The 23,594-nt window shown below is 43.5% G+C and overlaps 1 protein-coding gene across 1 annotated transcript in view; it reads left to right on the top strand.

Moving 5' to 3' along the window:
• C4H3orf33 (chromosome 4 C3orf33 homolog) overlaps positions 1–7,576 on the top strand; it is a 151,478-nt gene extending 143,902 nt beyond the window's left edge. Inside the window, exon 5 of the mRNA XM_063916112.1 lies at positions 6,010–7,576. Within this exon, the coding sequence (XP_063772182.1) occupies positions 6,010–6,288 (279 nt within the window). The 3' untranslated portion in view covers positions 6,289–7,576. The remainder of the gene's footprint in view (positions 1–6,009) is intronic.
• Positions 7,577–23,594: the final 16,018 nt, after the last annotated feature.

Raw genomic sequence — 23,594 nt, 5'->3', positions numbered from 1 at the left:
CAGTCAACAACAGATGCCTGGGTGCAGAAGGTAGTATCTCAGGGGTATGGGTTCCCATTCAGGAGGCAGCCTCCTCAAAGATTTTTTTGCACCAGCCCGTCTCGTATAGAGTCGAAGGCCAATGCCCTGCAAGAAGCAGTCCAAAAATTACTGCAGTCAGGTGTGATTGTCCCAGTACCTCCATCACAAAAGGGACAGGGGTATTACTCCAATCTGTTTCTAATCCAGAAACCAAATGGGTCATATCGACCAATTCTAAATCTGAAGATGTTGAACAATTACATATGGATCCCGAAGTTCCACATGGAGACGTTACGCTCCATAATGTTGGCTATGGAACCGGGAGACTATATGGTATCTCTGGATGTGCGGGATGCTTACCTACATGTGCCTATAGCACTATCACATCAGTGTTACCTCAGGTTTGCCATCCTCAAGGAACACTTCCAGTTCCAAGCTCTGCCCTTCGGGCTAGCTACAGCACCCAGGGTGTTTACCAAGATCATGGTGGTTATGGCAGCTTGTCTGCGCAAACAAGGGATAAGGATATTCCCATACCTAGACGACCTATTAATCTTTTAGCACAGTCGCAAGATTTACTGTTGAGCCATCTCCAACAGAAGATAGTTTGTTTACAGAGACACGGGTGGCTCACAAATTGGGAGAAGTCGTCCCTGAATCCATCACAGCGGATGGTTCATTTGGGAGCCATATTGGATTCAGACCTACAGATAGTTCTCTTACCAGAGAAGAAAATAGTCAAGGTGCAGGTCATGGCTCAGGAAGCGTTGCAAGCCCAGACAATGTCAGTCCATGCAGCAATGCGACTGTTGGGTCTGATGGTATCAACGTTCGACATGGTGGAATATGCGCAATTCCACTCCAGACCATTGCAGCATCTCATTTTGACAAAATGGAACGGAAATCATCAAACAATAAAGAAGCAGATGATAAAGATTCCAGTAAATGTAAAAAGGTCTCTAGCATGGTGGCTACAGACAGACCATTTAAACAAGGGGAGACCCTTTTGGATAAAAGAGTGGCAAGTCCTGACGACAGATGCCAGCCTGCAAGGTTGGAGGGCGATACTCGGAAGCCTATGGTTCCAGGGAAAATGGACCGCAAGGGAAAGTCGCCTGCCGATAAATCTGTTAGAAATAAGAGCCATTTACTTGGCCCTAGTTCAGGCAAAGGACAGTCTACAAGGAAGACCAGTCCAGATCCGCTCAGACAATGCGACGGCAGTAGCATACCTAAATCATCAAGGAGGGACTCACAGCAAGAGTCTGATGGAGGAAGTAACTCCCATTCTAAAGTGGGCAGAACTCCATCTCCCAGCATTGTCAGCAGTATTTGTCCCGGGTGTACTAAATTGGGAAGCGGATTTTCTCAGTCGGCACACCATTCAGGAAACCGAATGGGCACTACACCCAGAAGTGTTTCAAACACTGGTGAACAGATGGGGTCTACCGGAGATAGACCTTATGGCGTCTCGTCTAAACAACAAAGTTCCGAGGTACGGATCAAGAACAAGGGACCCAGGAGCAGTCCTGGTAGACGCACTGCCAGTAGAATGGAGGTTTCAGCTGGCATATCTGTTCCCTCCAATATCTCTGTTACCCAGAGTAGTGAGAAAGATAAAACAAGCAAAAGGAGCAATCATTCTAATAGCTCCAGCTTGGCCAAGAAGGCATTGGTACACAGATCTGTGGAGAATGTCCGTGGAAGCACCGATACTGCTCCCTCAACGTTCAGATCTGTTAATGCAGGGTCCTTGTTGTCACAGTCATCTGGATCGCCTGTCTTTGACGGCGTGGCTGTTGAAACCTCTATCTTAGAGGCTAAAGGATTTTCAAAGCAAGTAATCCAAACCATGCTTAGAGCAAGAAAGCCTTCTTCGGCCCGTGTATATCATAGAATATGGCAAGCCTATATTCATTGGTGTTCTGGAAAAAATTACAATCCAAGAGCCTTTAAAGTAGCTAGAATTTTGGATTTTCTGCAGGCAGGATTGGATAAGGGGTTGAAGGTTGCTTCCTTGAGGGTGCAAGTCTCAGCGTTGACTGTATGGTTTCAGCAGAAGATTGCTGACCTACAGGATGTATGTACTTTTTTCCAAGGAGTAGTACATATTCAACCTCCATTTGTTCCTCCTGCAGCTCCCTGGGATTTGAATTTAGTTCTTAAATTTCTCCAGGGTCCTTTGTTTTAACCACTTGAGAGAGCAGATCTTAAGTGGTTAACGGTTAAAGTTCTTTTTTTACTGGCAATGGCGTCAGCCAGAAGAGTGTCAGATTTAGGAGCATTATCATGTAAGTCTCCTTTCCTAAGTTTTTTTCCAGACAGAGCAGTTCTCAAAACGAGATCTAGTTATCTTCCAAAGGTGGTGTCAAAGTTTCACCTGAATGAAGAGATTGTAGTCCCAGCTTTTCAGGTATTGGGACTATCTGCGGGAGAAGCGTCACTGGACGTGGTCCGGTCTTTAAAAATCTACATAGATCGTACTAGTGCCATCAGGAAAACAGATTCCCTCTTCATCCTCTACGGATTCCATAGGAGAGGTTGGCCTGCTAGTAAACAGACGCTGGCGAGATGGCTCCGAATGGTAATATCTGAAGCTTATTCTCATGCAGATCTCCCTATTCCGGCTAATGTCTCTGCACACTCTACACGTAAGGTAGGTCCTTCTTGGGCAGCACAACAGGGTGCATCAGCAGAACAGATATGTAAGGCAGCCACATGGTCTTCCATAAACACATTCATCAGACATTATGCCTTGGATACTTTTGCCTCTCATGACGCAGACTTCGGGCGAAAGGTCCTCCTGTGCAATCAGGAGCGTCCCCACCACTAAAATGGCTTTGGGAATCCCAATGTTATCCTGTGGATAATCCTGTGGACCCAGCCAGAGAAATGAACGTTATGGTAAGAACTTACCGTTGATAACGTGATTTCTCTTATGTCCACAGGTATCCACAGGGATCCCACCCGGACGCATCTGATTTGAGGATCTAGACAAACACTAAAAACCTCTTCCTTCTTGTATGGAAGGGTGTGCATGTGTGTTCTTATCGCCTGTACAGGTCTCTACCTAATGTTCCTGCCTATAATCGCTGTGGAAAGAACTGATCTGACTGAATCAGTGGGCGGGACTATATAGTGGAGGCCCCAATGCATCCTGGGAGGCCAGAAAGCTCGTGACCGTGTTGATTCCATTTTCGCTGTCGCTCGACAATATCCCAATGTTATCCTGTGGATACCTGTGGACATAAGAGAAATCACGTTATCAACGGTAAGTTCTTACCATAACGTTCATATCCTAATATCACAGATTAGTAATGTTATATCCTAATATCACAGATTAGTAATGTTATGTCCTAATATCACAGATTAGTAACGTTATGTCCTAATATCACAGATTAGTAATGTTATATCCTAATATCACAGATTACCGTATTTTTCGGACCATAAGACGCACCTGACCATAAGACGCACCTAGTTTTTAGAGGAGGAAAACAGGAAAAAAAATATTCTGAACCAAATAGTGTAATATAATATTTAATAAACTGAGGGGGGGGGGGGGGAAGTCACTTTATTATGGCAAATATTTAAGAGTAAACCTTGGCATTTGCTGAAATTGCGGTAGATCTTTACACACACACACACACACACACACACACACACACACACACTCTCACTGTAAACACAGGTTCCCCGCGTCCAGCCTGCGTTAACCACTCTGAGAAAGGAAGAGGTGAGGGGGGGAGAGCGGGGGGACTCACTTTATTGCCTGTCACAGCCTGTCAGTTTACGGTGCCCAAAGCACTCTACTCTGAGGAAGGAATCGGAGGAGGTGAGGGGATGGAGCGGGGGAGTCACAGGATGCCGGCGCTCTGCTGCCGCGCTCTCCTATGCCGGGCTCTGAGATGACGGCAAAGCAGCAGCAGCAGACAGGACCCGCCGCTACCCACACCCAATAACTGCTGCCTCTCCCACCCAGTGCGCTCCCACCCAGCGCTTTGAGAGCGCTCCATAAGGTTTTTATTGCTCTGCATATGTATTATTCGGACCATAAGACGCATGTACTTTTCCCCCCACATTTTTGGGGAGAAAAAGTGCGTCTTATGGTCCGAAAAATACGGTAGTAATGTTGCATCCTAATATCACAGATTAGTAACGTTGCATCCTAATATCACAGATTAGTAACGTTACATCCTAATATCACAGATTAGTAACTTTACATCCTAAATATCACAGATTAGTAACGTTACATCCTAATATCCCATATTAGTAACGTTACGTCTTAATATCACCAAAACACAAAAATCTATACTTATTTTATGCAGTGTTTCATAAAAGTAAAATATATCAAAAACATATTCTGCAGGAATGTACTAATATAATGTACTGTACAGGGAATTTTTTATTATATTAATTTATAGAAACCAAATAAGATCAATGCCTGTATTTAACCCTTCTGAGCCTAAGGATCCTAGTTCGTAAATCTACGCATCTCTGTATTATTACACCTCCAATTTTATTTGCTCTATTATTTTATTATATATTAATCCATCTACTGAACAACCATCTTTCTCCTTAAAGTTGTTAGATATTTAATGATTCTACACACCGTTCTTCATGTTCAGTAGATGTTCTCCTAGTTGGGTTTGACTTTGTCTGCTATTCCTTCCTCCCACATATTGTTTTTGACAACTGCATTCGATTACATATCACATTTTTGCTATTACATGTTAGGAAGTCTTTTATTTCAGAATTTTTTCTTTGTGTTATTAGAAATAAATCTTGTTGTGTTATTCTCTTCCCTGCTTTTACAGTTTTTACAACCAATACATTTCCAACATCTATAAAATCCTTGAGATTTTAAAGTGCTCAGGCTATCTGCTTTTGGGGGAACAGCGCCTCTAACACTATGGTCCCTTAGGTTTCGTGCCGTTTTATGTATAGTATTAGGTTTTGGTGGTAGTAGTTACTACGACACTGGATCTTTTGCCAGTATATTCTAATGTTTGGTATTTTTTCTAAACATTTGTATGTCCTATTATAGTCCCAAAACATGTGTTTGGATCATCCAGATATGGATGGCACTGATAAATTTGGGCAGACAATGACTATTTAAATGTATATATTGGACCCTATTCAGGTTTAGTAGCAGATTCTGGTAAATAAAACACACCTGTGTTGGGCGGATCACTTCCCCGCAACGGTCCTTCACCGCCTATCCCCCGGCTGCCGCTGTCAATCAAAGTGCGATTGCATCCCTCCGGGGTGAGATCGCACTTTGCTAGCTCGTGCATGCATTATGCAAATGCAACGCAGAAGTCTGAAAATCGCCCTGTTTGCGATTTTCAGACAATAGCAATCCAACCTTAATGAGGGTCATTGTGCTTTGTCTGAACTGTACATTTTCAAATGTGTAGTTGAGGGGTTTTTTTGTAATTAAAGGTGCCCAAGTATCCACTTATCCAGATTCTACATTAAGATACTGCCTATAGTAACTTACAGTAACAATATGCAGTAACAGTTCAATATTTCACCTTAAATTAGAATGTCTGCTGTTTATGCACCTTCCCTCTCATTCACATGCAATGCCTATGCCAAATTAAATATACAGTAGTAGCTTTAACTGTCTCCTACTAAAGTGCCTTTACTATTGTATGCAAATGAGGGAAGACACACAAAAAAGGAGTCAACCCTGCAAACTACCCGAGTTGGAATACTGGGTCACTTAACCCGGATTATTCCAACTCGACCCTTTTACACCGAGCAGCAACATGGTTTATGCATGTTCATGTGCAATAACCCGTGTTATATCCTGGCGGTGTAAAATGGGTATTAGTATTTGTGGGACAGATTGTTAACATTTAAACAAGGAGTTTGATGTTCTGTTTGATCAGTGACACGTCAATAAAAATAAATAAAAATAGATCTATACCATAATTTAATGCGACAGCTCAAATGATAATTGTATGTGTCTTGCTTACTCTACAGCGATGGTTCTTCAATGAATGCCTGAACGTGTTACTAGTAAGAGAAGGGCTTGGAAGGACAGCTTCTACTCCCAGCATACAGCAAGACCCAAGGCATAACTGGCCATTTTACAAACAACTATTGCAAGCAGAAGTCCGGGCACAGAAGGCAGGGAAAGGCGTTTGGAAACCCGACAGCCAGCTTAATTTGACAAATAAAATACTTCATAATGGTATTCTTCAGCACATGAAGCACCTAATCCGTTCCTTAGTAACTTGCTGGAAAAAAATCAAGTCATGAATGGGATTTTTGTTTTGTTACTGCTGTATACACATATGTAAAAAGTTAATATTTCATTTTTTTTCTTTTGTGTCCAAACACCTTGTGGATTAGACTGGTTCCCTCTAACTTTACAGGCTCAGTATTGGTTTAGACCACAGAATGCTGTCTGTCTGCTTCAGGTATATGTGTAGGATAGATGGATTGGCTGCAGCACTCATCTGTACTGTTCATCTTTAGCAATACAGAAACCTTTCTACAGCTGCATTCAGCATTCAAATCTGAGAAAAGCACTGGACATAAATGAAAGGAAAACGTTGCAAAGAGTTAAGTCTAAATAGACGGAAGCCAATGCGAATCCCACTCATCACCTCATCTGGATTCTGGAGTACCAGCTGCATACTTGCCTACTCTCCTGGATTGGCCGGAAGGCTCCCGAACATCGAGTATCCCTCCAAGCCTCCCCCCAACCCCCACCCCCACCCCCCCCTCCGGGGGAGTGGGCAAAACTCCGGATTACAGCAGCGGCACTGAGCTCCAGAGAGACACACCCCTTGGAACGTCATTATTCAACACTTACTGGATTTCATATGTGGACACAGTAATTAACCCTTTTATTACAAGCAGAGACCATTTTGTTACCAATATTAGTCACAGAGACTATACCTATATATGCATAATATTTCTCAGCCCAGGTTGTATATTTAATATGTACATTGGGGGTCATTCCGAGTTGTTCGCTCGTTATTTTTTTCTCGCAACGGAGCGATTAGTCGCTAATGCGCATGCGCAATGTCCGCAGTGCGACTGCGCCAAGTAAATTTGCTATGCAGTTAGGAATTTTACTCACGGCATTACGAGGTTTTTTCTTTGTTCTGGTGATCATAGTGTGATTGACAGGAAGTGGGTGTTTCTGGGCGGAAACTGGCCGTTTTATGGGAGTGTGTGAAAAAACGCTACCGTTTCTGGGAAAAACGCGGGAGTGGCTGGAGAAACAGAGGAGTGTCTGAGCGAACGCTGGGTGTGTTTGTGACGTCAAACCAGGAACGACAAGCACTGAACTGATCGCAGTGGAAGAGTATGTCTCGAGCTACTCAGAAACTGCACAGAGAAGTCTTTTCGCAATATTGTGAATCTTTCGTTCGCAATTTTGATAAGCTAAGATTCACTCCCAGTAGGCGGCGGCTTAGCGTGTGCAAAGCTGCTAAAAGCAGCTTGCGAGCGAACAACTCGGAATGACCCCCATTGCTTTTATATATATATTTGAGAATCCATGTGCTGTTTTTAATAAAAATCAACATTCTACATATATTAGTAATACATTTATTTGATGTGATCTCACACAGTTTATAAATATTTATTATATTTAATTAACTACCCACACCTGGGTTGTTCTTTTTCTAAAGGTGCATACAGTACACACGGTGCGATTTTCCTTGTGATATGGACTATATAGTCCATATCGCAAGAAAATATAGCGCATTTCACACCGTGTGTATACAGCTTGCGATGCTGATGCACGGGGTCGGCATCGCAAGAAAAAATAGACTGTGCAGGTAGCCCAACATTGACTATATCCGTGGTGCCGAGCTCCGGACACATTGCATAGTCAATGTCGAGTGCTATGCACCTTTACTGCACCTTTGGGATATGTATCAGGTGACTACCTGGCTGTTAAAAACAGCAGCAACAACAAGGTATGTGCAGGAATTTTTAGATATTTGTTTCAAATATAATATATATATATATATATATATATATATAATTTCTTTGAAAGTCCGCACTCACATCAGAAAAATCCATATATAGGGGTGCTCCTCAAAAAACCCCAAAGAGAGTTTCACATATACCAGGTATCCGAGACCAAAGAGATCTCAAAAGAGGGCACTCACCAGTCCAATAAATTAAAAGGCTTTTATTAGTTCATCGCAGTCATCAATAAATAGTCGACGTTTCGACCTATAAGGTCTTTTTCAAGACAGTCACCGCAGACATCCAGTCAGCATGCCAGCTAACAGCATACTGACTAAGCCTACCGGGTCCCCTTATATAGCAACACAGCAAACATTAATTAGACAATCATCAGTAATCAATGACCACACCTGACAATGCTGGCGCTCCAACACTGCATAAAGTATATCACAAGGTAACATCAACACAAAGGTCTGTTACACCATACATATCAGCAGGTTCAATTATACACACCTGTTCCTAACCACCATCAGCCGGGGACGCACAGTGCACACCTGGAAATACCGGAAGTGCATCATATGCGTTCCACCGGCTCACTACAAGTAACAACAACGTAAGACACAAAATCTAAATGTTCACAGATGCATAATACATACCCACCAACTCACCAGATGTACTTTACAGTGCATCTACAAATAATGCTGCAGTATATTTCACCTAATGTTGAAGACGCAAAAGCGCAGTATGTACACCCGGATGCATCCGGAGGTGCTTCTATTACACTTAACCAGCTAATGAGACACATCCTGTCATCCTCGTGGAACGCAAACCCGGAAGTGCCGGAAGCGCATCACATGCGCTCCACACGTACAGCGGGCTGCGTTCCACTATATAGTTATAATAAACCATCAATTCCATAAATCTCAGCCTTGCCAATGTCATTGCTGCATGTAGACAAAACATCTATATATCATAGTTATCTAGTATTTTAAACAAATAGAATCTATTTAAGGCTCAATATTAACCATATAGGTGGAGGTAGATGAGAGAATGTAAGGCACTCCACTCCAATACAGCGACTATATGGAGCGCTCAACACAGAAGGTACCAGACAGGTGTATATACAGCAGGTTGATCGCTCTACATGTTACATAGACGTATATTAAATATATTTATAAAAATATTCTAAGACTGCTATAGAAGAGGACCCGGCAGGAAACTGGACTATCCAATGAAAAAAAATAGAGAACAATATAAAGATAGCATACACTATCAACACTTAACACTAAACATATAAGATATACACATAACATATAACACTTGTTGTGCCTCTCATGAAAAGGAGAATCAAACTATGATTCTCGTTCACCAACTAGTGAATGAAAATATTTAAAGGATTGTGTTCATTAAGGCCACGTGGGGCAATGGTGTCAAGCCTGTAGATCCAACGAGCTTCACATTTCTTTAAAGAAAGTACCCGGTCGCCGCCCCTTAGGGGTTCAGGAATATGATCAATCACCATACACCGTAGTGAAGCAACTTGGTGATTAGCATGTAGAAAATGTATTGCCACAGGTTTGTCAGAAGCACCAGTTTCTATGGCTTGTCGAATAGAATATCTGTGGTTGGCCATCCGCTCCCTAAATGATCTCTTGGTCATTCCCGTATAGTAGAGACCACACGGACAGATGATTATATACACCACAAAAGCACTAGTGCATGTCAAATTGTGCTTAATGGGTATTCTTGTACCATTGTGTGGGTGGCGAAAATCTTTACCACTGAGCATCGAGTTACAGGTAGTACACCCCTTGCATTTGAAGCAACCAGATGTATTAATAAAGCATATCATCGACATAAGTATCCGAGACATACTATGCCCAATAAGGCTTCTGAGAAGAGAATGATACATGTGAGCACTTACGATCACACCTCTCAGACCACGAAGAGGATTCAGGAACGACATTGGCCACTGCTAGCTACAGACCCTGGCTTGAAATTACGTGGAATTAAACCCCCGATGTGTGCATATAGGAGAGGTCCCAATCTGCGCCAACTACTGATGCGTCCCACCATGCAACCTATTGTAGGGTCTGCATGTTGGTTACGCTCAGGAAGGACTGGTTGCTTCAAATGCAAGGGGTGTGATGCGCTTCCGGCACTTCCGGGTTTGCGTTCCACGAGGATGACAGGATGTGTCTCATTAGCTGGTGAAGTGTAATAGAAGCACCTCCGGATGCATCCGGGTGTACATACTGCGCTTTTGCGTCTTCAACATTAGGTGAAATATACTGCAGCATTATTTGTAGATGCACTGTAAAGTACATCTGGTGAGTTGGTGAGTATGTATTATGCATCTGTGAACGTTTAGATTTTGTGTCTTACGTTGTTGTTACTTGTAGTGAGCCGGTGGAACGCATATGATGCACTTCCGGCATTTCCAGGTGTGCACTGTGCGTCCCCGGCTGATGGTGGTTAGGAACAGGTGTGTATAATTGAACCTGCTGATATGTATGGTGTAACAGACCTTTGTGTTGATGTTACCTTGTGATATACTTTATGCAGTGTTGGGGCGCCAGCATTGTCAGGTGTGGTCATTGATTACTGATGATTGTCTAATTAATGTTTGCTGTGTTGCTATATAAGGGGACCCGGTAGGCTTAGTCAGTATGCTGTTAGCTGGCATGCTGACTGGATATCTGCGGTGACTGTCTTGAAAAAGACCTTATAGGTCGAAACGTCGACTATTTATTGATGACTGCGATGAACTAATAAAAGCCTTTTAATTTATTGGACTGGTGAGTGCCCTCTTTTGAGATCTCTTTGGTCTCGGATACCTGGTATATATATATATATATATATATATATATATATATATATATATACTGTGTGTGTGTGTGTGTAATATAGCACCATACTTTTTACTTTTCTCTAACGTCCTAGTGGATGCTGGGGACTCAGTAAGGACCATGGGGAATAGACGGGCTCCGCAGGAGACTGGGCACTCTAAAGAAAGATTTAGTACTATCTGGTGTGCACTGGCTCCTCCCTCTATGCCCCTCCTCCAGACCTCAGTTAGAATCTGTGCCCGGACAGAGCTGGGTGCTTTTAGTGAGCTCTCCTGAGCTTGCTAATAAGAAAGTATTTTAGTTAGGTTTTTTATTTTCAGAGAGCTTCTGCTGGCAACAGACTCTCTGCTACGTGGGACTGAGGGGAGAGAAGCAAACCTACTAACTGCGGCTAGGTTGCGCTTCTTAGGCTACTGGACACCATTAGCTCCAGAGGGATCGAACACAGGACCTGACCTTTGATAAAGCTAACTATTTATCTTATAACATTCACTATAAATGGGTAAGAGACTCAGTACGCAATTGGCGTATGGGGTACCGTAAGGGTACGCACTTAGCGTAGCAGACGCTTATCCATGGTCGAGACGCACATGCGACACGCTCGCTCACAGCTTAACGCTTGGTGACGAGCACGCTATAGGCGGCCGACTACCGTAATGCTACGCTACTAGCGTAGCGTACGCTCGTGACCACGAGGAGAACACAAGCGGCGCAGACGCTCACGGGATGACACTCAGTAAACCTTGTATGCAACACAGTGAAAGATTGAGTTTGTACTGTAAACCTTGGGTTTGTAATGTGAGCACAATGCAATGCTAATTAACCTCTATTGTATGAAAGCCTCTTGAGCGATTGAGACACTGAATACTCTCAGCAATGTAATAAACACACAATACCTTGCTAAGGTTCCAACACCTTTACTAACAATATCTAGCTATGTAAAAAAAGAAATAAACCGTTAACAGTTCATACACTACAGGCTAACATCAATATCTAAGCAGAATAACTACACATAAATATACAATATCGTCACAATCTTATACAATAGCAGAGAGAGAGAATATGGCAAATACAGTCAGAGATTTAGAATGGTCACAGAGAATAACTTACACACACTGGGGAATGATCGCTGCGCAGTCCTGGTACCAGCTCCGAGTTAGTCAAGATGAAAACCGTTTGTGGAGAGAAGACTGAGTTGGCCAGGCTGGCTGTCCTTATATACACTGCGTACAGTATACTACAAAGGGACCTACAATCTCATTGTTCATTGGACACAGGAATGTCTCCTCGCATCATAACAAAAGGTCATAGGTTAGTTTGAACAGGTGGGCTGTGACTATATCAAACTGCTCAGGTGGGAGGGAATCTGAGAATTCCCGCCGCATGGATAATGAACCGCAAATATAGTAAATGTCCAGAAACTACTAATAGACATAACTATACGCAGGAGCGATTAATCTTTACCTAACCAGCACCGGATTGTTTCTAATAAAATGTTCTTTAGTTAGGTACCAAACACCACTGCTCAAACCCTGTCTGACCCTTCGTACCATGCAAAGAGGAATTCCTCTGTCCAGCGACCAGTTACATTAAACAAACTTACAGTCATCATTAAGGGGAACATTATCTATAAAACATACTATTTGGTTTTATTATTTAACGTTTGAGTCGCCCGCTAGAAGCACACAAACTCTACCGTAAATGCACATACCACGCGCTCGAGCGCATGGCCGAGGAGGCGCCATCACGCAGTATCCGCACACACGGGAGAGAATGTGCACGTGCAGCGGGCAAGCGCATGAGGTGAATATATGGCAACATGTAGCATGATATTTTTCCGACTTTGACAGTCCACCCTTTGGCAGTCATCAATAACTGCCACTTCCTAAAACAGTTCAAAAAGAAAAATATATGTCATAATGTAAATACAATTTTATGATTGGGTAAAGGGAGGAGAGGAGCAGGTGGGAAAAAAGGTATGACCTAGTGGGATAGTAGAAGCATGTGTGTATGAATCCATGTTTGAGGGGTCATGTATCATCGTGCCGTACGTGTTTTAAATCAAGCTTCGAGGTATTGCGAAGTATACATTTGAATCCTTATCCCGTATTACGGGTCTGTGGATGGGCTGTCAAACTTTACCGAGCTCTTTTCGGCTTTTGGTTGCAACAAATGGGGGAGCACATTTAGTTGATGATACATGAATGGGGGGATATGTGAGTGCTGATATCTGTATCTATATTCCCTATCGACTATGTGTGTCATTACCTGAAGGTTGTAGAGGTGAAGATAAGAAGCAATTACTATAAATGCAGTCGTAAACTATGTGAGTTTAATATGCATTTGATGATTGAGGTCTTGTCTGACGTCTTGTCTTGATGTACATGTTGTCTGATGTCTCTCGGTGCTTTTGCTATAAATAACGAGCAAAAGTTGTTCCATTGTCCATAAAGTTACAGTCTCTAAAGTGTTGGGCTATCGTAAAAGTTAAAGTCACTAGGGAAATTGGGGCTTGTAGCATAGTTCATCAATGGTCTGTATAAAAGAGGTTGTCAAATTCTTCTTCCAAGCGGATGTCTTTGTACCTTGGAGGAAAACAAAGGAGAAACGGGTGAAAGAAACGGACCGTGGAATCACATTTTCATCACAACATTGTCTCTATCGTTGGGTCATAAATCAAATTAGTTGTTGTTATTACAGTGTCTTCGCTCCTTAAACTCATCACCCTGGTATTACTTTTACGCTTCGCTAAAACCCGAACGCATCTAAATATCAGGCCAACCAATATGACGACTCCCAAAATACACAAAAGAAATTTCCCTACATCCATAATAATACCTTGGGCCCATTCTCCTAAGCCCGAGAACCAATTTCGTGGGTTCAACCATGACACCCAGCTGGTCAGCTCATTACCCACAGCAGCGAGTGTGAGATTGTGTTTCCTTCGAAACTCCCACTTTAATTGTAGAATGTCATCCATCTTTTGGTCTATGACCTCGGCTGGGTCCTCCGTGCTGTTTGTAATGTACGTGCAGCATTTTATTCCATATTGAGTTGCTAGGGTAACACAATACCCGCCTGTCACAGCTGTGAGGTAATTGAGAATCATCCTATGCTGAACCAGTTCTGTTTTGTAGGCTTGTAACTCTTTCCCAGTGTACCTGAATGTGTCGTCATACATTTCGGTGATATTGTCTAATAAATTTGCAAGCGCAGATATATATTTATAATTTATCACTCCTCTGGCGGTACGAGTGATATCTAACGCGAGTAGGAATTGAATCCCGGTGGATTCATGGATCAGATCAGAGGCTGAATGCTCTGTCCTCTCTATCAGGTGCCGTTTAACGACGTGCTCGTAATGAGTGTGAGTATAAGGAGCTTGGGCACTGCGGTGAATATCTTTCATTTTGTTATGGGTTACAGTCATTACTTCAGGCAGTACTTTTCCAATATAACACAGTCCCTCTGAGTTTGGGGCAAGCCACTTATACGCCTTCCTCCCGCATATGAAATATGCATCATCGGGGAGAACATATGGGACGGAGTATGACATTATCATGTTACAAATTTTCCATGTGAAATCTCCTAACCCTAACTCTCCCATCTGTTTAGTACACGTATCAGGTTGTACGATATGTGCACAGTATCCTGGTGATACTTCTCCAACTCGCATGGTCCTACTTCCTAGAGTGTACCTATACCGGAAATATTTTCCATGGTCGGCTATCTGGCGTATAAGTTCTGTGTCTATGGGCATTCTGTCGGGTCTATATGAAAAGGTCATGGTTTAATTACTCCATGACACTTCCCAATTTCCCGGCTTTCGGGGATTGGAAATGTTAAAGCATACTAAGGACCTATCCACATGATACTGGTGGAGCTTCAAACTAGGAGGACTAGAGATATTAAACCTCTTGTCCACCGGCCTCCCACCACTTAGCTCAAGTACCTCTCCTACAGTTAAAGGGAATGGTACTAGTCCTGATTTGCTATGACCTTGAGGTACTTGAGAGCATACCCAACAGTCTGTCTGATTTAACACTTTACCCACTAAGGAGTGATAGTCACTCAATGGATGCCGGTCCATGTGGACATTAAAACTGGACTGACATTTCTTTATGCACCCATCCTCAACTATATTGTCACAATGCCTACAGATGCAGTTCTCTTCAGCTAACAATCCTTCACAATTCCTTCTATTGTCAATGCTACCAGATCGTTTTCTGATACTCGCCTTTACTCTGAGATTATGTTGCTCTTGGAAATTTACGCCTGCATCCTGGTCATCAGAACCCATTCCCGATCCTTTCTCGACCTCCATGGTACTCTCACCGAAACAGACTGCTCTGGTCAACAACAGGGTCAACAGGAAAATCCGGATCACAGTCTCTTGGGGCAAGTCCATCTTAGAGGAGTAAAAGGAGAAAAATAAGAAAGGGGAAAGGAAATAGGAGGGATGTGGGAACTGGAGAAAATAACAAATGGGAAAAAGAAATCTGTCTCGACAAGCTTCCGGTCTTATTATTCTCAGCGCTCAGGTGTCGTCTCAATCCTCCCTGAACAGACACTCTAGTGATACAACCTCTACCGTCTGTTCTTTATCACGGGACCTCTCTGGGTCAGTGACCTTTTTACAATGAGACGAATGGACCCAAGTCTCTCTCTCGGCAACCTTCAATGCTGTTGTGCTGGTCAATAAGACTTGATATGGTCCTTCCCATCTGTCAATAAGGCAACCTGAGCGTAGAAAATTCCGTATCATTACATAATCCCCAGGTTCAATGTCATGACAATTACTGTCTGGCAGATCAGGAATCACCAACTTTAGATTATCATTCTGATTCCTCAATTGCTTACTCATTTTAACCAAGTACTTTACGGTTACTTCATTGTTACATTTCAAATCATCCTGGGGGTTAATCATAACATGGGGTTGTCGACCAAACAAAATTTCAAAAGGAGACAGATTAAGAGGGGACCTGGGAGTGGTTCTGACCCTGTATAATACGATTGGCAAAGCTTCAGGCCATAACAGTCCTGTTTCAGTCATTACCTTGCTCAATTTATTTTTAATAGTGCTGTTTACTCTTTCCACCTTCGCACTCGCCTGGGGGCGGTACGGAGTGTGCAGCTTACTATTAATTCCCATCAACTTACACATTGTTTGAAAGACTTCACCTGTAAAATGGGTACCCCTATCACTTTCAATGATTCTAGGGATACCATACCTACACACAAATTCCTGCACAATTTTCTTTGCAGTAAATACAGCGGTATTTGTGGCCGCGGGAAATGCTTCAACCCAATTTGAGAACACATCAATACAGACCAATACATATTTTAAATTTCTACAAGGTGGCAATTGTATGAAATCAATTTGTATTACCTGGAAAGGACCATCTGTCGGAGGGATATGGGATGGCTCTGTCGGTATTGCCTTTCCGATATTCTTCCTCAAGCAGGTGAGACATGTCATCACTCTTTTACCCGCATGGGAAGAAAATCCTGGGGCGCACCAATAAGCTCTTACCAACTTACACATTCCTTCTTTGCCTAGATGAGTCAGCCCATGTGCCGCTTCCGCTAGACTTGGAAGGTATGCTCGGGGTGCCACTGGCTTACCCTGTCCGTCTGTCCAGAGTCCTGAGGACTCCTAACCATATCCTTTTGACCTCCAAACTGCCCTTTCCTGTGGGGAACACAAATTTTGCATTTCACACAATTTCTGTGTGTTTACAGTATTAAATACCATCAGTTGTGTACTGTCTGTTTGTATGGGGTTACTAGCTGCTGATTTAGCAGCTTCGTCTGCTCGGCTGTTACCAAGTGATACCGGGTCTTGGCTATATGTGTGAGCTTTACACTTGATAACAGCCACTCTGTCGGGTTTCTGTATCGCTGTTAGAAGTCTTTTGATGTGGGCTGCATGCGCTACGGGTGTGCCAGCTGCCGTCATGAAATTTCTGAGGCGCCATAGGGCCCCGAAATCATGGACTACTCCGAAGGCGTACCTAGAATCTGTGTAAATATTGGCTGATTTGCCCTTAGCCAATTCACATGCTCTGGTTAGGGCAACCAGTTCAGCAACTTGTGCTGAGTGTGGTGGGCCTAGCGGTTCCGCTTCTATGGTACCTTGGTCATCTACGACTGCGTATCCAGTACACAAGTCTCCCGAGTCCGTCTGTCTGTGACAACTACCGTCAGTGTAGAAAGTAAAATCTACATCTTCCAGTGGCTTGTCACTGATGTCAGGCCTTGCCGTGAAATTTTGGGTCAAATATTCCATACAATCATGCGTGTCATCCCCTGTATTAAATCCTCCTTCACCATCACTCTCATCCTCCACCCTTTGTGCCTGTCCAGGCACACCTGGGAGATACGTTGCAGGATTTAATGCGCTGCATCTCCTTATGGTGATGTTTACGGGGGCCATCAATGCCAATTCCCATCTTGTAAACCGCGCTGATGAGACGTGTCTGGTTTGGGCCGAATTCAGTAAGGCTGACACTGCATGTGGTGTATGAATTGTGAGATTGTGTCCTAGCACTACATCTTCGCTCTTTGTGACTAGCAATGCTATTGCTGCAACGCTTCGCAAGCATGTGGGGAGGGATCGCGCTACCGTATCTAGCTGAGCGCTATAGTAGGCTACCGGCCTGCTGGCATCACCATGCTTCTGGGTTAAGACACCTGCTGCGCACCCAGCACTCTCTGTTCCGTACAGCTCAAAGGGTTTCCCATAGTCAGGCATACCTAATGCCGGTGCCTGCGTTAGGCACTGTTTAAGTCTCTCAAATGCCATCTCAGACTCGTCTGTGTGCAAAATCCGATCAGGTTTGTTTGAGGAGACCATCTCCTGCAAAGGTAGGGCTAGTATGGAAAAACCTGGGATCCAGTTACGGCAATACCCACACATTCCTAAAAATGTTCTAATCTGTTGCTGGGTTTGTGGCAGGGTCATGTCACGAATTGCTTGAATTCTATCAGCGGTAAGGTGTCTCAGTCCTTGTGTTAGACAGTGTCCCAAATACTTCACACGGGTTTGGCATAATTGTAACTTGTCCTTGGAAACCTTGTGTCCTGTGTCTGAAAGATGAAACAGGAGTTGTTTCGTATCTCTCAGGGACGCTTCCAGTGAATCTGAACACAGCAGTGAATCATCCACATACTGTATCAATATTGATGCACTCTCTGGTTGGAAAGACTGTAAACAATCATGCAGGGCCTGTGAGAAAATACTTGGACTGTCTATGAAACCTTGTGGTAATCGAGTCCAAGTGTACTGAACTCCTCTGTATGTAAATGCGAATAAGTATTGGCTGTCAGGGTGCAGAGGTACCGAGAAGAAAGCGGAGCAGAGGTCAATCACAGTGAAAAATTTGGCAGTGGGAGGGATTTGCATAAGGATGACAGCTGGATTTGGCACTACAGGGAATTGACTCTCAACTATTTTGTTGATCCCTCTTAGATCCTGCACTAATCTGTAACCCCTCCCCCCACTCTTTTTAACAGGGAAGATGGGACTATTGGCAGTGCTGGACGTTCTTACCAGAATGCCCTGTTGTAGCAAGCGCTCTATTACAGGGTAAACTCCTAACTCCACCTCTGGCTTCAGAGGGTATTGTGGGCTTTTTGGAGCTATCCTACCATCTTTTACTTGCACATCTACTGGGGCTACATTTGCCATAAATCCAGTGTCTTGTCCATCCTTGGTCCAAAGTGATTCCGGTATTTGGGAAATCATTTCCTCTACCTTGGACGGACACCTATTTACAACAACAGTGTGTGACATTAATCTTGTTGGGGAGTCTAGCATATCCTGCGCTTCCTGAGCGTGGTTTTCGGGTATGTCCAAGAACACACCTTCAGGAGTACAGTATATGACGCATCCCATTTTGCACAGTAAATCTCTCCCTAGGAGATTAGTCGGAGCCGATGCAGCCAGCAGAAAAGAATGCTTGGTATGCAAAGGCCCTATCGTAATCTCTGCAGGTTTGCTTAAAGGGTAGTGCTGTACTACTCCTGTTACTCCCATGGCTGGAATTGTTTTACCAGTGGTTCTCATGCCCACGGTCGAATTTATCACTGACTTGGCCGCCCCCGTATCTACAAGGAAATTTAGAGATTTACCAGCTACATCAATTGTGACCTCGGTTTCACTTCCAAGGCTCGCAATTAATTTTACTGGCTGCAGATTACAGGTGTGGCCCCGCCCCTATGGTGCGTGGTGACCTCCCTGCATTGCGCTGCCAGCTATTACCTGTGAAGGGGGTAAATGGAAACTATCAGTAACTTGCCAGTCTCTTTTTGGGGGATACCTTTTTGTTTCCCCTGCGTGTGGCTCATAACTCCGTCTCTGCGGTCCTTGATCCCAATTTCGTGTGTCATGTCGTTGTCTAGGGGGTTGATATGATTTTTGTGCATTTTTCGATCTACAGTCTCGTGCAAAATGTCCCTCTTTATGACAGTAATAACAAGTTACCACATTTGACTTACCCACAGGGGTCGGAGACTTATACTGAGGTGGCCTTGTGGTCAGGGCCTGTATACTTACATCCATTAACTTATCACTTTGTGACTCCCTGTGTCTGGTGATATTCCGATCATGATCAATAGCGGCCTCTCTCAAAGTAGCCACCGACAGACCTCGCCAACATGGTTGGGTGGTCTGTACCCTCGTCCTCAATACTTCCTTTAAACCATCCATTAACACAGATACTGCTACTTCTCTATGATTCACATTTGTCTTAATGTCTTCTATGCCTGTATACTTAGCCATTTCCTGTAGTGCCCGATGAAAATAATCAGCAGCTGTTTCTCCCTCTTTTTGTTTGATGGAGAAAATTTTGTTCCATTTGGCAACAGCTGGAAAATACTCTTTTAACTGTAAATTTATTCTCTTTACATTATCTTGGTTGTACACGTCCGTAAGGGGTACCTCTTCATCTAATTTACAGTCAGCTATAAATCTCGCTGAGTCGACATTGGAGGGTAAACATGCCCTCAGCAATATCTGTCAGTCTTTGTTATTGGGCTCCACAGTATTTCCTAGCTCTCTAATGTATTCCTGGCTTGCAACTAGATCTTTCCTAGGATCAGGGAATTCAGACACCATTGATCTTAATTCCATTCGGGAAAAGGGGCAGTGCATGGCGATGTGTCTGAGAGGAGTGACTCCTGAAGTGTCAGTTTTCCCATTTGGCACTGCAATTACCCTAACGGGATTAAGTTCAATAACATCATTCTGAGTAGATTCTACAACATGTGGTGAAATGGTTTCAGCATAGTGTATGGTGCCGTACTTACCAGTTGATACGACCTCACCTGTCCCTCCACTAGGGGCCTTTGATACTGCTCTTACTGGTTGGGACGTGCCCACTGTTGTTTTTGCTATGGTGGCTGCTAGAGAGAGTGCCGATATTGTTGTTGGCTCATCCTCTTGGTCACAATCCTGGGGAAAGTTTAAAACAGGGTACAGCTTGCACGGGTTAATATTAGCATCAACAATCTTGGTTACATTATTCTTAACATTTATACAGTTACTAAGTGCATGTTTATCATTCACCAGTGTGCCATTCTCTGTAACCACCTTCTCTCCCGTTATGTATGGTGGTGGTGGCGCGGTGGCTATCAGTTTTCTGATAGGGTTAGATCCAGCCGCTTGAGCCAATCCTCTTTGTATTTTACCTTCCTGTTGCCATAACTGTAAATAATCATAATGTTTGATCCGTCTCTTTGCAGATTTAATGAGACATATCCTTCTCCTTAGCTTTTGTAACACCTCGGGACTAAAACTGCCTACCCGTGGGATCTTTTCCCCATCATGCACAGTCATTCTTTCCCATTCATCGCACAAAACCTCTGTGTGTGAACCGTATTTCTCACACATTACATAGTAAACCGACCAATCGGGTCGGCAAGGTAAGTCAACCCGAACCGAGGTTGATCGCCCCCTACCTGAACAACTGGCCCCCATCTTTGCAGGTGTTGCTTTCACTACCTCTGACCTTCAAATCAGGGTCTTCAGCGAACCCTTACAAAAACCAAGATGTCCGGGGTAGGCCGGCGGCGGAAGTTTACCGAGTACCTCCACTCACTCGCCCACGTCGACCAATACGCCCACACACTGCCTTAGCGCTGGCGTACTCAACCTAGGGCCCCTGCGACCTGAACCTCTATTTACTGGAACATGTGGGTGTGATCCGAAGAGCACTTAACCCTTCCCAGTAACTATTGGTTGTTAGAGAATTCCCGAGTGACCAGCGAACCTCCCTTAAAATAAAAAAAATTACACAAATCACGTTAGAATGTACAAATAGCGTTTATGACCCCTCTAGCATACGCAAATGGTACTGGGTCAAGTTACTAACTAATGCACACAATTACGTGCGGTACAATCGTTCTGCACATAAGCAACTAATCTTATGTGCGGAGCGACCAGTGGAATCGAAAATTGTGGCTGCGAATTCCTTCAGCCAGAGCTTACTGGCCTATAGGGGTACCGCACCAACCCTTTCTGGTGTTGTGCTCCTTTACTCTTTATCTATAGCGGACTTCCTAGTCTGCTGTAACAGTAGACCTCCTGGTCTGCTATACTCTAATGCTCTTTTTTTAAATGTTTAACAAGGGATACCTCCCAAGCCACCGTGCCGTCACTTACACGTATGTACCTCGCGAGAACTCGATGATTTCCTGTGGTTCAACCCCAAAATTTTAGAAACTTATATATATGTATACACACTCTTTCACCTCATATACTCTTTACTTTCGTTTCTGCGCAGAAATCCCTTTCATTCAGTATCGCAGGCTAATCCCGAGGAGTTGCAACTAGAGAAGGATCTATTAGCTTAAAATTTTGGACACTGAGATTGGTTTGCGCTATTATCGCGTTTGCCTCCTTATCGCCTAACTAAAACAATACTATCGTGTGATTTGTATTATGTGGGCGTACCCAGACGCTCCATTGCGTAATATACGCTCCGTGCGTCGGCCCTTGCGTCGCGTACGCTAGTCCCGCCCTTTGTTAGAGACACATGTACGCAAGCCAGGTATATCCACAGAAATACAATTAACACGTTTATATCAATGTAGATGATCTTTAACTGTAATCATTTACTGAACACCACACCGAACTTCCTTGTATCTTAGGCAAGCCGTGTGCGTGTTTTACAAATTACTCCTTAACGTATTAATTTTACTTTTAACTACCAATAGCAACAAATCTTTCTCAGCACGTTATCAATTGTGAAATGGCAAACAAGAAAGTGAGGTGTGAAAATACACAAATGAAAAGAAATACAGGTGTGTGCGTGCGTGCGTGTGTGCGTACGCAAAACAGAAATAAACAGTTTTAAAAGACAATAGCGTACTGTTCTTACCTTCCGGTTCCGGATTCCACCAGCACTCCTACAGCGTAGCGAAACAGACGCTTATCTAGCCAGCACTACTGTATCCCGATACGAAGGGATACTGCCTTTCCACCCTTGCTGACAGATAAAGTCTGTGTTCGCTGGTGCGGATATGTGGAGGACGGACGAGCCGCCAATTGATAAAGCTAACTATTTATCTTATAACATTCACTATAAATGGGTAAGAGACTCAGTACGCAATTGGCGTATGGGGTACCGTAAGGGTACGCACTTAGCGTAGCAGACGCTTATCCGTGGTCGAGACGCACATGCGACACGCTCGCTCACAGCTTAACCCTTGGTGACGAGCACGCTATAGGCGGCCGACTACCGTAATGCTACGCTACTAGCGTAGCGTACGCTCGTGACCACGAGGAGAACACGAGCGGCGCAGACGCTCATGGGATGACACTCAGTAAACCTTGTATGCAACACAGTGAAAGATTGAGTTTGTACTGTAAACCTTGGGTTTGTAATGTGAGCACAATGCAATGCTAATTAACCTCTATTGTATGAAAGCCTCTTGAGCGATTGAGACACTCTGAATACTCTCAGCAATGTAATAAACACACAATACCTTGCTAAGGTTCCAACACCTTTACTAACAATATCTAGCTATGTAAAAAAAGAAATAAACAGTTAACAGTTCATACATTACAGGCTAACATCAATATCTAAGCAGAATAACTACACATAAATATACAATATCGTCACAATCTTATACAATAGCAGAGAGAGAGAATATGGCAAATACAGTCAGAGATTTAGAATGGTCACAGAGAATAACTTACACACACTGGGGAATGATCGCTGCGCAGTCCTGGTACCAGCTCCGAGTTAGTCAAGATGAAAACCGTTTGTGGAGAGAAGACTGAGCTGGCCAGGCTGGCTGTCCTTATATACACTGCGTACAGTATACTACAAAGGGACCTACAATCTCATTGTTCATTGGACACAGGAATGTCTCCTCGCATCATAACAAAAGGTCATAGGTTAGTTTGAACAGGTGGGCTGTGACTATATCAAACTGCTCAGGTGGGAGGGAATCTGAGAATTCCCGCCGCATGGATAATGAACCGCAAATATAGTAAATGTCCAGAAACTACTAATAGACATAACTATACGCAGGAGCGATTAATCTTTACCTAACCAGCACCGGATTGTTTCTAATAAAATGTTCTTTAGTTAGGTACCAAACACCACTGCTCAAACCCTGTCTGACCCTTCGTACCATGCAAAGAGGAATTCCTCTGTCCAGCGACCAGTTACATTAAACAAACTTACAGTCATCATTAAGGGGAACATTATCTATAAAACATACTATTTGGTTTTATTATTTAACGTTTGAGTCGCCTGCTAGACGCACACAAACTCT

Source organism: Pseudophryne corroboree, chromosome 4, assembly GCF_028390025.1.
Source record: "Pseudophryne corroboree isolate aPseCor3 chromosome 4, aPseCor3.hap2, whole genome shotgun sequence".
NCBI classification, from domain to species: Eukaryota; Metazoa; Chordata; class Amphibia; order Anura; family Myobatrachidae; genus Pseudophryne; species Pseudophryne corroboree.
Note: the sequence above shows the minus strand (reverse complement) of the source record. Positions and strands in the feature narration are given on the sequence as shown.